The 13,740-nt window shown below is 40.6% G+C and overlaps 1 protein-coding gene across 1 annotated transcript in view; it reads left to right on the top strand.

Moving 5' to 3' along the window:
• Positions 1-4,869: 4,869 nt before the first annotated feature.
• OTOA (otoancorin) overlaps positions 4,870-13,740 on the top strand; it is a 48,043-nt gene continuing 39,172 nt past the window's right edge. The window contains exons 1-8 of the mRNA XM_065411986.1: positions 4,870-4,951; positions 5,281-5,309; positions 5,404-5,434; positions 5,527-5,554; positions 6,112-6,199; positions 9,332-9,463; positions 10,716-10,951; positions 11,178-11,281. Coding sequence (XP_065268058.1) covers positions 4,870-4,951; positions 5,281-5,309; positions 5,404-5,434; positions 5,527-5,554; positions 6,112-6,199; positions 9,332-9,463; positions 10,716-10,951; positions 11,178-11,281 — 730 coding nt within the window. The remainder of the gene's footprint in view (positions 4,952-5,280; positions 5,310-5,403; positions 5,435-5,526; positions 5,555-6,111; positions 6,200-9,331; positions 9,464-10,715; positions 10,952-11,177; positions 11,282-13,740) is intronic.

Below are 13,740 nucleotides of genomic sequence, written 5' to 3'. Positions count from 1 at the left end.
AAACAAACTCAATTAGTGATTGGGAATCTTAAGCAGTTTCTGGACATTTCAGCCCACCTTTGTAATCTTTATGTAATTGTTCATTGCCTTCACTTTTCTACCTTGGAAAGGTTTCATTATACAACCTTAATGGCTATGAATTTTTTCCATGGAATAGCAAATGTTTTGTAACAGTAATGAAGTCTTTTATGAGGCTATGTCTACACCACACAGCTTTTAGCAAAGCAGCTGCTGTTTAAATTTTGGCAGAAAAGTAGTTAGACCAGCTTTGGGGGAGAAAAGGGGGTTGTGTACATTTGGGGGTGCAAATATTAGTAAAGTTAAAACTAGCAAGGTTCTTTTATGTGTATTAATGTTGTGAACATGTAGCCCTTAATGTGTAATAAAGAGGGGTGTACTCTGCTTCTAAATTGCCTTGGGATCCTTTGGGATAATAGGCACTGTATAATAGATTATCATTCTCTCTACCTCTTTATTTTTGGTTCGTGTTCAAATAAGGATTTTTATTGAATGGTTTTGAGGGCAAATGAAAACGTGTTAGGACAAGAAAAAGCTGTGAATGGGAAAAGTTTGTAAGGCGCGAAGGGGCTATGTTCTCACGCAATTCTCTGCACTTGGGCCCCAATCCTGCACAGATTTAGACTCCATGTTACAGACGGTCTCCCCCGGACAGTGACGAAGCTCCGGCCCCGCTTTGCATCCCAGGAACTGGCGCTGCGGCTGGTACCAGGCAGCCCAGCCGCCGGTGCGTAGCCCGTGGTGCCCCGCTCCTGGCGCAGGTCGCGGACACAGTGAGCAGCCGGGTGGGGCTCAGCCCGCAGCAGCTCCCCTGCGAGAGACCCGGCGGCAGCCCCCCCGCCCGCCAGGCTGCAGCAGAGCGCCCTCCCTCCATCTCCGGCAGGCCGCCTCCTCCCTGCCCTCCTGGGGCGAGCCCCGCGTCCGGGCCGCCTGGGCCATGCCCTCCCCGGGGGAGCCGCCCGCGGCAGAAGCAGGCTGCCCGGGGATCCCCTGTGAGAGACCCAGCAGCGCCAACCCCCCTCTCCTCGCCCCTCCGTTCCCCTTTCCCCTCCCCCTCAGCCGCCGTCCCGCCCTCTCCCCACGCTCCTTTCCTAGGCGCCCCCCGCCGGAGGAGCCGGTCAGCCGGGGCTGGCAGGAGGGAAGCCAGGACGTTGGAAGTTCCTCGACGAGCCTGACACCGCAACCGGTTGTTCCTCGGCTGGCGAAGGCTGCCCGGTGCTGCTGGGGGAGGTGGGGACAGTTCGGGGTGGGGTGACGCGTTGAGGGGTGGGGGAGAGTCTTCATATGGAAACCTGCCCAGATTGGGGGCACCTGTCTCCGGGCTGGTTGTGATCAGCTGATATTCTGGTTGGGTAACTGTATTCTGCCCTCCTTAATAATACTTAATAATCGTCCCCTGTCAGATAAGCAAGGTGTTTTTTCAATTTCATCCTTACCCTGCTGGGTGGTGCCGCTATGCACTGTTTAAATCATGCCACCGTATTCCCGGCTGGGTCCTGTAGTGATCCCTCTATATAGTAGTTGCCGCTGGTAATAGTTTGCAAAGATTGTTTGGATCAGTGATTCTCAACTAGGGGTAGGTGTACCACTGGGGGCTTGCAGAGGTCTTCCGGGGGTACATCAGCACAACTAGTTATTTGCCTAATTTTACAACAAGCTACCTAAAAAGCACTAGCAAAGTCAGTACAAACTAAAATGTCATACAATGACATGTTTATACTGCTCTATATACTATACACTGAAATGTAAGTGCAATATTTATATTTCAGTTGATTTATTTTATAATTATATGGTAAAAATGAGAAAGTAAGCAATTTTTCAGTAATGTGCTGTGACACTTGTATTTTTATGTCTGATTTTGGAAGCAAGTGGTTTTTAAGTGAGGTGAAACTTCGGGATAAGCAAGATAAATCAGACTCCTTAAAGGACTAGTTTGGAAAGGTTGAGAGCCACTGGTTTGGATTATTTGGATGAAAGGTGTTATCATTGTGTTTCTGTATCAGTAATCATGCCTGTGGGTATTGAGAATAGCTATTTGAGGTAACACTGACCTACTACAAAGCAAGCAGGCTTCAAGTAGGGCACTGTTTGAGTCAAACAATACAGTGATAAAAAGTCAGGAATTTCTAAACGCTGCCATTTGGAATAAAATAGGCAAATAAAGACTATGGCAGGTCCCTGTAACAAAATCATGAAAAGGAAACATTCTAGATCTGAAGACAAAACACATTCTGCAGCATTCTCTGCATGTCATCCTTTGGAAGGCGGGAATGGCATAGCCATAAAATTAAAAAAAAAAAAAAACTGCTTACAATTTAAGATGAACTATTTTTGCCTGTTTTTTGTTTGATAGTTTCAGTGTTTAGCAGAACACTACAAATTGTCATTAAATAAAGCCATTTAATGGCAGTGTTTTCTCATGCAACTGTTAGTTGTCCAGTTCAGTTCAGCCTCCTAAACACTTCATCACCTTATAGGTTTATTGAACATGCTTTAATTAAAACAAAATCATACACACATCAGCTCAAGTTAGTTTGAATGACTAAATCAGGATTGAGAATGGTGGTGGAATGATTTGTTAAACTGTGCAGTGTAATTCTAAACCTTTCTCCAAAATTAATAGGGCAAATGCAGAAACTAACACAAGAACCTTCATTGTCTGGGAAACTGGATATGTTTGAATGAGACAGATGTCCTGTAGAACTCCGAATGGAATAGCTGAAAGGGAAGTGCACAGAGCTTTTTAGTCTGTGCAAATGAACAGGACTAATAAGACTGTGGCTTCTCAAAATCAAATGTTTAAGATCTTTCATCATCCAAAATTTTGGTTCATTGTTAATTTTTTTAATCAGTGTTACAGAGTTAATAAATGGAGGCATTTGTAGAAGGCAATTGGAAACTTGTTATGGTAAACAGAAAAATTTAAATCTTTGCACATACACACTATGTAAAGAAATGAAAATGTAGAAGAATGCAATTTAGTAAAGAGATAAATATCTAATTTCAGAATCAGAATACCATTTGCAACAGTGAATTTAACACAGAAGAAAAGACAATGCATCCAAATTCTGTTATAATAAGAATGGACAGGGTGATTGGACATGCATGCAGCTAAAATGCCTATAGCACTACCCAGAAACAAGGCAGGCAAACCCACACAATGATCTCTCGCAAAGTTAAGTGCCAGATGGTCCAGTGTGCATGGTCATCTGTATTATTACTTTTAAAATAATAATCTTTATTTTAAGATTCAATATATACGAGAGGGCACCATTTAACATCTCAAACAAAGTTATGTTTTGCATTAATTCTTTTATTTTAGCTGCTGGGAAGGTCAAGTTAGTTCTTGGGCTAGGTGCCAGATTGAGAGTCCTGGAGAAGAAAATCCTCTGATTCTCCAGAGAACAGGTATGACATGGGCTATGGCAGTGAAGGCTTCCCCACATTGCTCAATGAATATGTTCCTTCCTTGATCTGGAGGTACTATCTGTGTAGGCGAGAGGATAGTTCACTCACTGTTCCCTTTCAGTCCTTGGTCTTGGTAATGAGGGTGCTAATTGTTGTGATGTGGATACATGTCCGTTGGAAACTGGACTAAGACCAGCAAACCAGTTTCACATAGGATGATTTGTGGGTTACTATCAGTCTTGGCTGCATTAGGAACCAGTGCTATAGCAGGGAAAGACTATTTTCCATTACCTGGCCCCTGAACCACTTGGTCTTTCAATAATCTTTGTGGCATGGAGCCCCGTGCATTAGGGATAGTGTAAGCATAGCAAAGTATGTACATTCTACTCAGTATACCCCAACTGATGGTGAATAAGGGTTCCCACCCTTCCCCCCCCCCCAATGGTCCTGGTCCGTGCCTAGGGCTCCTAGACACCAGGGTAATACAAATCATCATCATTATCCAGAGACTCGGAATCAGTTTGTGACAGTGAAGTTGCATGTTTCCGTTTGCATGGACACCATTTCCAAAAGCTTGTTATCTAACTTACCTATCAAGCAGAGCCCTGTGGTAGCTAAGATGTCCACCTAGTTATGATGCAAGCTAACCCTCCTGCTAGGAGACTGACGGCATCAGAGGTCTGAGGAAAGGGAAGCACCTGCCTCCTCATACTTGCAGCAACGGTCTCCCTCTGATCCGTGCACCGTGCCGTGCCCTGCCTGGAGCATCTCTCACTGGAATGCGATCAGCAAGTGCTGTGAAGGGCTTCCATACTGGGGGATTGTGTGAATGCCAAAGATCCTGAAGGGATATTGGAGTAACCATTGGGACAGTCCAACTTTCTAATGCTAGCAACAGGCTTAGGCTCTTTTTACACATTTTTATTGCTCATATTGTTATAGGGAAGTGTTATAGGACTGATACGTTCTCATTTTTATTTGGGAGCCTAATTACATCAATATGCCTCTCTTTACTTTGCCATAGCTTTAAAAAGAATAAATAAAAATATTACATAATTTCAAAGAAAGATGCATATTTCCTTTTTACTAAACTGGGTTAATCCTTTAGCTGGAATATTGTTTAGAATGTATACCACAGAGAATAAAATTAAAAGAACTGCCTAATACAAGGGAAGTAAGACTGACTGACTGCACATATCAAGTTTGGAGGGTATTATTATATTATTTTATTTTATTTATTATACTGTAGAGAAGTCTAAACTAAAATCATTGGTCCAAACACTCCTGAATCTCAGAGAAGTTATGATCTCAATCTGAACTTTGCATCTCAGATCCATCTTTAATTTATAGCTGAAACTTTGGGATAAATATTGTCTTTTGACATTATCTTTTATTTTCTTTTGCAATCCAAATATCTTCTGACTCTAATAAACAGTAGAAGAAATGCCCAAAAATCTGAAGATATGTTTTTTATTGATATTAATGAATCATGCAGGGACTGCAAGTGGTCAGAAGTCTGATAAAGGTAAGATCAGAAATCTTGTGTCGGGGAAAAGAATGTTTTGTGTATTGAAAATGCTATATGTAGTAAAATAGATTCAGTACAACTGAGAAATATGGGATCCGTTTCTCTGCTGGAGAATTTGGCTAACATTGTAAATAAAAGTTTTGTTTAAAAGCAGTGACCTTTCATTAAGCAATTTTTATTAGCACTATACATCCGCTGCAGGTACATTTGATTAAAGGTACTTTTCTTTAAATTAGCTTACTTATGATGCATTTATTTTATGTTTAGAAATTTTTATTTTAAAAGGTTGTTGAATCTAATTTTAGTAATAGGATAATCTCTTACAGATTTGCCTCCATTATTACAAAAAGCTGCGGTTAGTATTTTTATTTTATCCATCTTCCAAAATTCTGTAATATAATCTAAAAATGTTTGTGTTATTACATGTATTTGTTGTTTATACCCTTTAGGAAGAAGTAATAGCTGGAAAATATCTGAATGGTAATGTATAAAACTGTCCCTACCTATGTGTTGAAAACATTTTCAAATATCATGCAACATATTAATTCTTTTTGTTTTATTTTCTTGTTTAGCTTTCCTTGATATACTCCATTTTCAGGGGTAATGTATGACATCCTGTAATGTAGATAGTATATGTGTATGCACTAGAATAGAACATTATGGATAAAAAGTATAATCAAAGGATATATATTTAGTGTTCACTAATATTAACCTATTATGTACAGTGTGTATATATACACTATTAGCTCTATGACCTGCATTATCACAGGCTTTGCATACAGAATTCTAAACCACCAAATCATTGTATAGTGGATTGGTGCAACTAGTTGTTATGATTCAGAACTACAGTCAAAATTGTTAATTCCTCTTAACAAGTATAAAACCATTTCTCATGCCAAAACAGAAATATACATGGAATGAGGCTGGGAATAAATACATGCTACGTTATTTCAAAAACTTTTTGATAGTTAACTTTGTTCATTTTTTCCCATTGTAATCATGGGTTTAAGTGTAAATCTGTTTTGGCAAAAAGATTAACTAAATCCTTGCATCACAGTCTTATTAGTAATAGTGCTTGTTTGTCGTATTTATTTTCTCTTGTAAGCAAAAGTAGTTTATTATTTTACCTGTATTTTGCTTTTTTCCCCCTGCTGTAGCACTAATGTATGGACAACAGATATGCCTAAAAAAATCATGGCATATTTCCATGCTCAGAATGTTATATTTACTATTAGCAGCCTACAGGTTAGTACCCTTTTAAGAGACAAAACTTTCTTACTAAAGAGAGAGGGAGAAAATATTCAGAAAACTAGTGTCTGTTGTCAAAGTTGTAGAGTTAAATTATAGAGTTGACCAATAAGTCTGTATAATACTGCAGATCAGTATTAAATTGAGGATAGAGTACTTTGCTTTATGGCCTTCAGAAGTTTGCAAAGGACTAAGACACAAATAATAAAGAAAAGGGCCCTTTTGCTCCTCTTTTGGAGGCAAGGCAGGGCCTGAATGTTTGCACTGTAGGCTTGCATGCACTCTTTGGTATGGTAACTGCTAGCCAAGTAACTTAGCCACACCATGTTTCTCCATAAAACAGAGGATTTCCCTACCCATGCTTTAGGTCTAGCTGTGCTTTGCATTACTTCTAAGGAATGTGAGATACTAGATTTCCTACAAAACTGTCTCCCCTTTCAAGACTTCACTGAACTCTGTTTTGTTAAAAAACAAACAAAAAGAAAAACCCTTTTTGTGGCAGCATAAGTAGTGCAGGAAGTACACACCATTCGTTATCCACACACAGTCATTACAAATGATGGTGGCCAAGTTCAGTCTTGGAGCAACATTATCAGTGGAGCTGCACCCTTACACCAGATCTGAATTTGGTCTCCCTAAATAATAAAAAAAACATCTAATGTCCAATTTGCATTCTTAACCGTCTCAAAAAGCCCATGGCCATTCAGAAGCACATGAATCAGTATCCCATGACTCCATTTCATCATCATAGCTCTTCCAAAACTATAGGGATTCACATTAAGGTTTTGCTTTTAATTTTAGTTTTTGACGCTTTCATGGAGAGCTATGATATAAGTTTAAAGTAGCCTTAGATGACTGTGAATAGTCACAGGCATAAGGGTTATTGATTTTAAGTAGAAATAAAAGGATATGAATTAAAGTAGAAATAAAAGTTACAAGGATTTAATGCATAAGGTAATCATCAGTGTAGGGAGCATTTAGAGATCCTGAGCTGATGTCAATAGAGCTATGTAGATTTACACCAGATGAAGTTCTGGTTAAAGTTGTACCTGTAGTTAGGCCTTCAGCTGATTATACTGGTATTTAATATTTAGGAATCTATTCTAGGAATTATTAGTGAATCAATTGGCTAACTGTAAAGCAGTTTGTACATACTGAGTATGAAGGATACAGTATTTTAAGGATTTATATTGGATACAGAGCCAGCTGCATTCCAGTAACAGGTACAGGAACAGTGGTTTAAGTAATATTCAGTCATAATATATCATTAGCAACTGAAAAGATTGTGCAATTTAAAAGACAGATAACTATGTCACTCATATTGCTCTGTTTATAGAGAAAGGCTTCTCCCATCTGTTTCTAATGACTTTAAAATCCACTTATATTGATTAGCTTCATTAACACTTCTAAACAGTGTAGTCAGCCGTAGACTTCCTGGAACGGAAGGTATTTGCAATCTCTAGCATGGTAAAATGTGTTTTGTTTGCAATGTGGATCCTTTTGCACCCTAAGCAAAGACAACAACAAAAATTACAACTTCAAACTAGTTTTGAAATAGTCTTGTTGGAATTCAGTATAGTATTAATTTTTACTCCAGTCCAGGAAAGAGTAAAGGTGAGATAACAGTGCTAATCACACTTATAATGACACGTTTCAGAGTGGTAGCCATGTTAGTCTGTATCAGCAAAAAGATCGAGGAGTACTTGTGGCACCTTAGAGACTAACAAATTTATTTGGGCATAAACTTTCGTGGGCTAAAACCCACTTCATCGGATGCATGCAGTGGAAAATACAGTAGGAAAATATATATACACAGAGAACATGAAAAAATTGGTGTTGCCATACTAACTATAACGAGAGTAATCAATTAAGGTGGGCTATTATCAGCAGGAGAAAAAAAAAAATTTGTAGTGATAAATGCCATCATGTGCCAGCAATGCCCCTCTGCCATGTACATTGGCCAAACCGGACAGTCTCTACACAAAAGAATAAATGGACACAAATCAGATGTCAAGAATTATAACAGTCAAAAACCAGTCGGAGAACACTTCAGCCTCCCTGGTCACTCAATTATAGACCTCAAAGTCGCAATATTCCAACAAAAAAACTTCAAAACCAGACTCCAATGAGAAACTGCAGAATTGGAATGAATTTGCAAATTGGACACCATTAAATTAGGCTTGAATAAAGACTGGGAGTGCATGGGTCATTACACAAAGTAAAAGCTATTTCCCCATGCTAATTTCCCCCCCCTACTGTTACTCACACCTTCTTGTCAACTGTTGGAAATGGGCCATCCTGGTTACCACTACAAAAGTTTTTTTTTTCCTGCTGATAATAGCCTACCTTAATTGATTACTCTCGTTATAGTTGGTATGGCAACACCCATTTTTTCATGTTCTCTGTGTATATATATCTTCCTACTGTATTTTCCACTGCATGCATCTGATGAAGTGGGTTTTAGCCCACGAAAGCTTATGCTCAAATAAATTTGTTAATCTCTAAGGTGCCACAAGTACTCCTGTTCTTTTTGCTGATACAGACTAACACGGCTACCTCTCTGACACGTATAATGGTTTCTCTTAATGTTAACTGTTCCCTCTGAGTTCCAAAACACATAGGACTTTGTTCACTGGTGGTGGGGTGTGATGTGGCTCATTGACTGAGGACCTGGCATGTACTTTCCTTCCCATTCAGTTGCATGTTTCTTTCGGCTTTGCATTATTATTATTAATAGTGCTCAGTATTCTTAATCTTGAAAGTGATTGAAGGGATTAATCATCGCAGCCCATTGTAAAGTAGAGAAGTCTTATTATTACCTTTTTTTTTTTTTACAAATGGATAAACTGAGGCATAGATGTAAAATGACTTACCCATTGCCACAGAGGGAGTCATTGTCAGAGCCAGGATTAGAACTTGGGAGTTCCTACCCTTTCAGCCTGGAGCGTTTAAACAGGGAGTTTCCGGGAGTAAAAGATTAAGTGTGTGTGTGTGTGTGTGTGTGTATATGTATGTATATATATATATATATATATATATATATATATATATATATATATATATATATATATATATATATATATATATATATATATATATATTTTTTTTTTATTCCCCTCCTGTCTGCAGACGTCTATAAAAAACTACCTGGAGAACCTTTTATACCAGCCCAAACAGCTGCTGTCAGATTTTCAACAGATTAATCATCAGCAGTTTCAAACTGCAGTGAAATATCTCTTCAGGAGCAAAAAGAACCGTTTTGTAAGTCACTTTGCACTCATTGTATGAAAAGTAAGAGCTGCCTTTTGATGTTTAAATAGAAAGAAGGCCAGACTGTGGGGTTTTTTTGTGAATGTTTCACACTGTAACACAGCAGACATGGATTAGAGTCCCAGGTTTGGTGTTTTACATCCCTTGTTGATTGGGTGTGGGAATATGAGAACAGTGCACTAAGCAATTATGTGGGGGACAGAGCACTCTCTTCTACCAATATAGGACCTGATACTGTAATTTGATCTGTGCGTCGGACCCTTACGCCCACATAGAGTCTTGTTGAAATCAGTGGGGTTTCACATGGTCGTTAGGGGTCCACCCACATGTATCATTTTTCAGGACTGGGGCCATTACATGGTGTTTATGAATAGGGAAGAGAGGGTCTTCTATGATGGGAGAAAAGGCCTGCAACATAGGTGTCCTGGACATGGGGGAGAGCAAACCAGGAGAAATGGAGGATGCTCCCCTGGAGACATGTGATGAGTGCCCAAATAATACAAGACTTTATTGTATTGTAGAGTCTGTTTTACTCAGACAGTTGCGATTCATATCGCATTGTCAGAGCACACAGGTAAGTTCCTAGAACACTTTGGGAGCTATGTAAATAATACTGATCAGAGCTGCAAATGGCATTTTCTCACATGGTATTCACAGGTACCTCCAGGACTGATCGTGATGCCAAATCACCATCCCTAGAACTAGCACTGAAACATCAGTCCTGAAAGTACTGTCTTTGAACCACAGACATTTAAGTTGGGAAATGACCTATTAGTTCTAGTCCATTCCAGTATTGGGTAAGCGTGTTCTTACAATGTGTTTTTAGTGTTTGTCCAGTCTTCTGAAGGATGTGTGTTTGGGTAGGCTTTGCAAGAAATACGGCATGTGGAAAAGGTCCATTCTGGGGGGGTAAGGTGATCATCTATCTACATACATACATACTTTATGCACAGGTTGCCACAAATCTTCACATTTTCCCATGTATCCAGGCGAATACTTCGTACTCTCCAGCCATTAGTAGCCCTTTTCTGCTTTTCACTTTGCTTGAAAGATTCAAGCTGATTTTTGGCCCACAGGAGAAAAGAATAATCTCCAGTAATGCAATCAGCCACAGTATTTTATTGCTGCTCTATTTCGAAATAGTGGAATACAGTGTCAACATTGCTTTTTATCAGGCCTCAAATTAAAAATATATTAAATTGATGAAAGTAAATATATTCTCTTAACTCTTGGATACCTGCAGGAATTGGGAAATATTGTTCTCGATCTGGACAGGATTAGGGAGAGAATTTTCCAAAGCCCAGGAGGAAACAGGACCTTGTTCCTTGTTACATTGGAGAAATGCTTTCCAGCTTTGAGCTCTATGGAATGTGTGGATATACTAAGCCAAGTTCTGCGGGTGTCGTCAGTGAGCTATCTCCAACCTGATGTCATTAGAAGCCTCCCTAAAGATCTTCCACAAGACACTTTCAGAAATTTGTAAGCCATTTATTTCCCAATGAAAACAATTATTTCTATTGTCTTCTGATTAAATATACTTTTTTTAAAAAAGAGTTTGATATAGTGGCTCTATATCTGGCACCAAGATACAACTTTCTATTTAGTTTTCATTCATTCTGATGCTATAAAAGCATGTTTGCTAATCTGTACCATTAAAAGAAATTCCACTTATCAATTAATTTGCATGTGCCATTTTATCATTTAGATCAGCCGTATTCAAGGACCTCTACGACAAGACAACGGCAAATGCACAAAGAACTCTGTATGACTGGATGAAGCAGGTTCTACAAAAATCCTATATCAGCAATGGTATGTTGAACATTAAAAGGAAGACTTGCTTATCTATCTGGAAACATGGCCAGGAAAGGGTTAATCTTTCCTAGTGAACTTTTTTCCTCATTATGAATAGTGCTGTGTTAAGGGCAGCCCTCTTAAATACTGTACATCTGTCCAGCATACAGTAAACATATGTCCTTTGCTAGAGCTGCACTGCAGATACAATTATAAAATATGCTTATTCTTAAAGGTGAACTCCACCCTTGTACAGAGGGCCATACACAAGGACTGTGTGCCCCTTTGGTCCTGTTTCTAAGGCTTATAGGGGATTTAAGTTGTGTATTATCCTAGTGCAGGCTCTCTGCACAGAGGTGAAGTTCACTGTGGTACCCTGTTTAGACTAGGAAAATAGGTGATCTTTGAAAATGTTAGCTACCATGTTTTTAAACACAACAGGAGGCTATGAGGGTTCTACCATTGGGGCACTGGCTAATTCTGAGAAATGACAAAATTAAAAGCAAAGTAAAATAAAGGTACCTCCTTCCCAAAAATACAATAATACCTCCTCCTGCCTTTCACAGCTGTTTATCTCCCCTGGTGCTTATTCCAGGGCGCAACAGTACAGCAAACATTCCACTAGGGGGCACCAAAGCAACAGAAACAAGACACTTCATTAGCCACTTTAGCAGCCCTTTAGTAGTAATAGTAGCAATTTGCTCTTCCAGGGTTTGATCCTCTTCCCATTGAAATCAATGGCAAAATGCCCAATGACTTCAATGGAGCAGGATCAAGCTTCTGTGCAATCTTCCATCTAAAGATATCAGAGTAATCTGTAAACACTGATAATGAATGAGCCTCAGACACCCCTGAGAGGTAGGTAGGTATTAACACCAGGGGTGAAAGAAAGTTAAAGGACTTACCAGGGTGTCTGGGCTCCTGGGGAAGGTATGTGTGGGGGATGGCTCTGGGCCCCTGAAAGGGGCAGGGCCTCAGGTGGAAGGGACGGGGTTGGGGCCAGACTCCCCCAACCAGCCCTTCAGCGCTGCCCAGCCTGCGCCGCTCGGGGCTCTCGCCACTGCCATGGTAGCAGCAGTGGTGGCCTGGGACCCCCAGGGCCACCCAGAGGATTCAGGGGGCCTGGGGCAAAGTGGGGGAGCTGCGGCGCTTGTACTCACCCGGTGGCGGTCCGGGTCTTCGGTGGCATTTCGGCCGCAGGGGGCCCTTCAGTCACTCCGCGTCTTCCGCAGCACTGAAGGGCCCCCCGCCGCCAAAATGCCGCTGAAGACCCAGAGTGACTGAAGAGCCCACCGCTGCTGAAATGCCGCCGAGGACCCGGACCGCCACCGGGCCGGGGCTCGCGGGGCCCCTGCGGGGCCTGGGGCAAATTGCCCCACTTGTCCCCCCCGCCCCCCCGGGCGGCCCTGGGGAGCCCCAGGGCTCCGGCAGCGATTTAAAGGGCCCAGGGCTCCGGTACCAGCTTACTTTCACCTCTGATTAGCACCATTTTACAGATTGAGAAACAGAGGTATATTACTTGCCCAAAGCAAGTCTGAGCCAGAGTTGTAAAGAGTCTAGATCTTCTGACTTGCAGATTTGTGCGTTAAGTACAAACACATCCTCCTTTAATTAACAAGTGCATATACAGCCAAGAAGTAACTGAGAGTTACAGTGCCCCACCTAAGAGTTCCAGCACTGGCAAATGGTCTTGGTTGTCATGGTCTCTTGCTTGCTCCCATGACCATTATGGATTAGGAACAGTATGAAGACAACATGAAGCACGGAGTTTTCACACCCCTCTGCAGCAACCCCTCCTTCCACTGCAGCTCAGCAATGCAAGAATCTTGAAACATACCACGTATCTGTGTTATGTAGTAGGCTGCCTTCCCAACATTTTTGCTAGTTTTTGTTACAGATATTTCCTCATTTTTATATTTGTATATTCCTGTGGAATGGCAGAGAGCTGTTTCATAGCAGCATGTCTTCCTGTCCAGTTGTGCCAAGGTCTTAGGATCAACATGAGATGGCATGTTGTTTTAATGTCTCAAAAACATCTCTCTAGAGCTTTGTTTCTAAGTAACTCAGCTAATTCTCATTTCTTTCCTATTAAAAATACCAACGTCTCCAATGATGAAGAACTCTGGTGGCTTTTACAAAAACAAGTGCTGATGTGTTTTATATTTTCTGCCTGATTTTTAAAGAACAAAAAAAAGGCTCCAGGGACCCTAGTCTCCAGTGTTGCCAAAAACAAGTTTCCTCTTCTATTAAATGCTGCAGTCAGGATCTTTACATTGTGAAAATTCCATCCCCCCGCTCTTTCCTCTTCTCTCTCTCCCTTCCTGTCTCTTAATGTGTTTGGTGGTGGGAGATAGTATGGTCTAATGATGAAAGCAAGGACTTTTGGAGTCTATTCTGAACTCTGTTTCACCATATCAACCATTATAAGGCAGTCACTTAAGATCTGTGTTTTCAAAAATGCCCACTAATTTTGGATG

The sequence above is a fragment of the Emys orbicularis genome, chromosome 10 (genome assembly GCF_028017835.1).
Source record: "Emys orbicularis isolate rEmyOrb1 chromosome 10, rEmyOrb1.hap1, whole genome shotgun sequence".
Lineage (NCBI taxonomy): Eukaryota > Metazoa > Chordata > Testudines > Emydidae > Emys > Emys orbicularis.
Note: the sequence above shows the minus strand (reverse complement) of the source record. Positions and strands in the feature narration are given on the sequence as shown.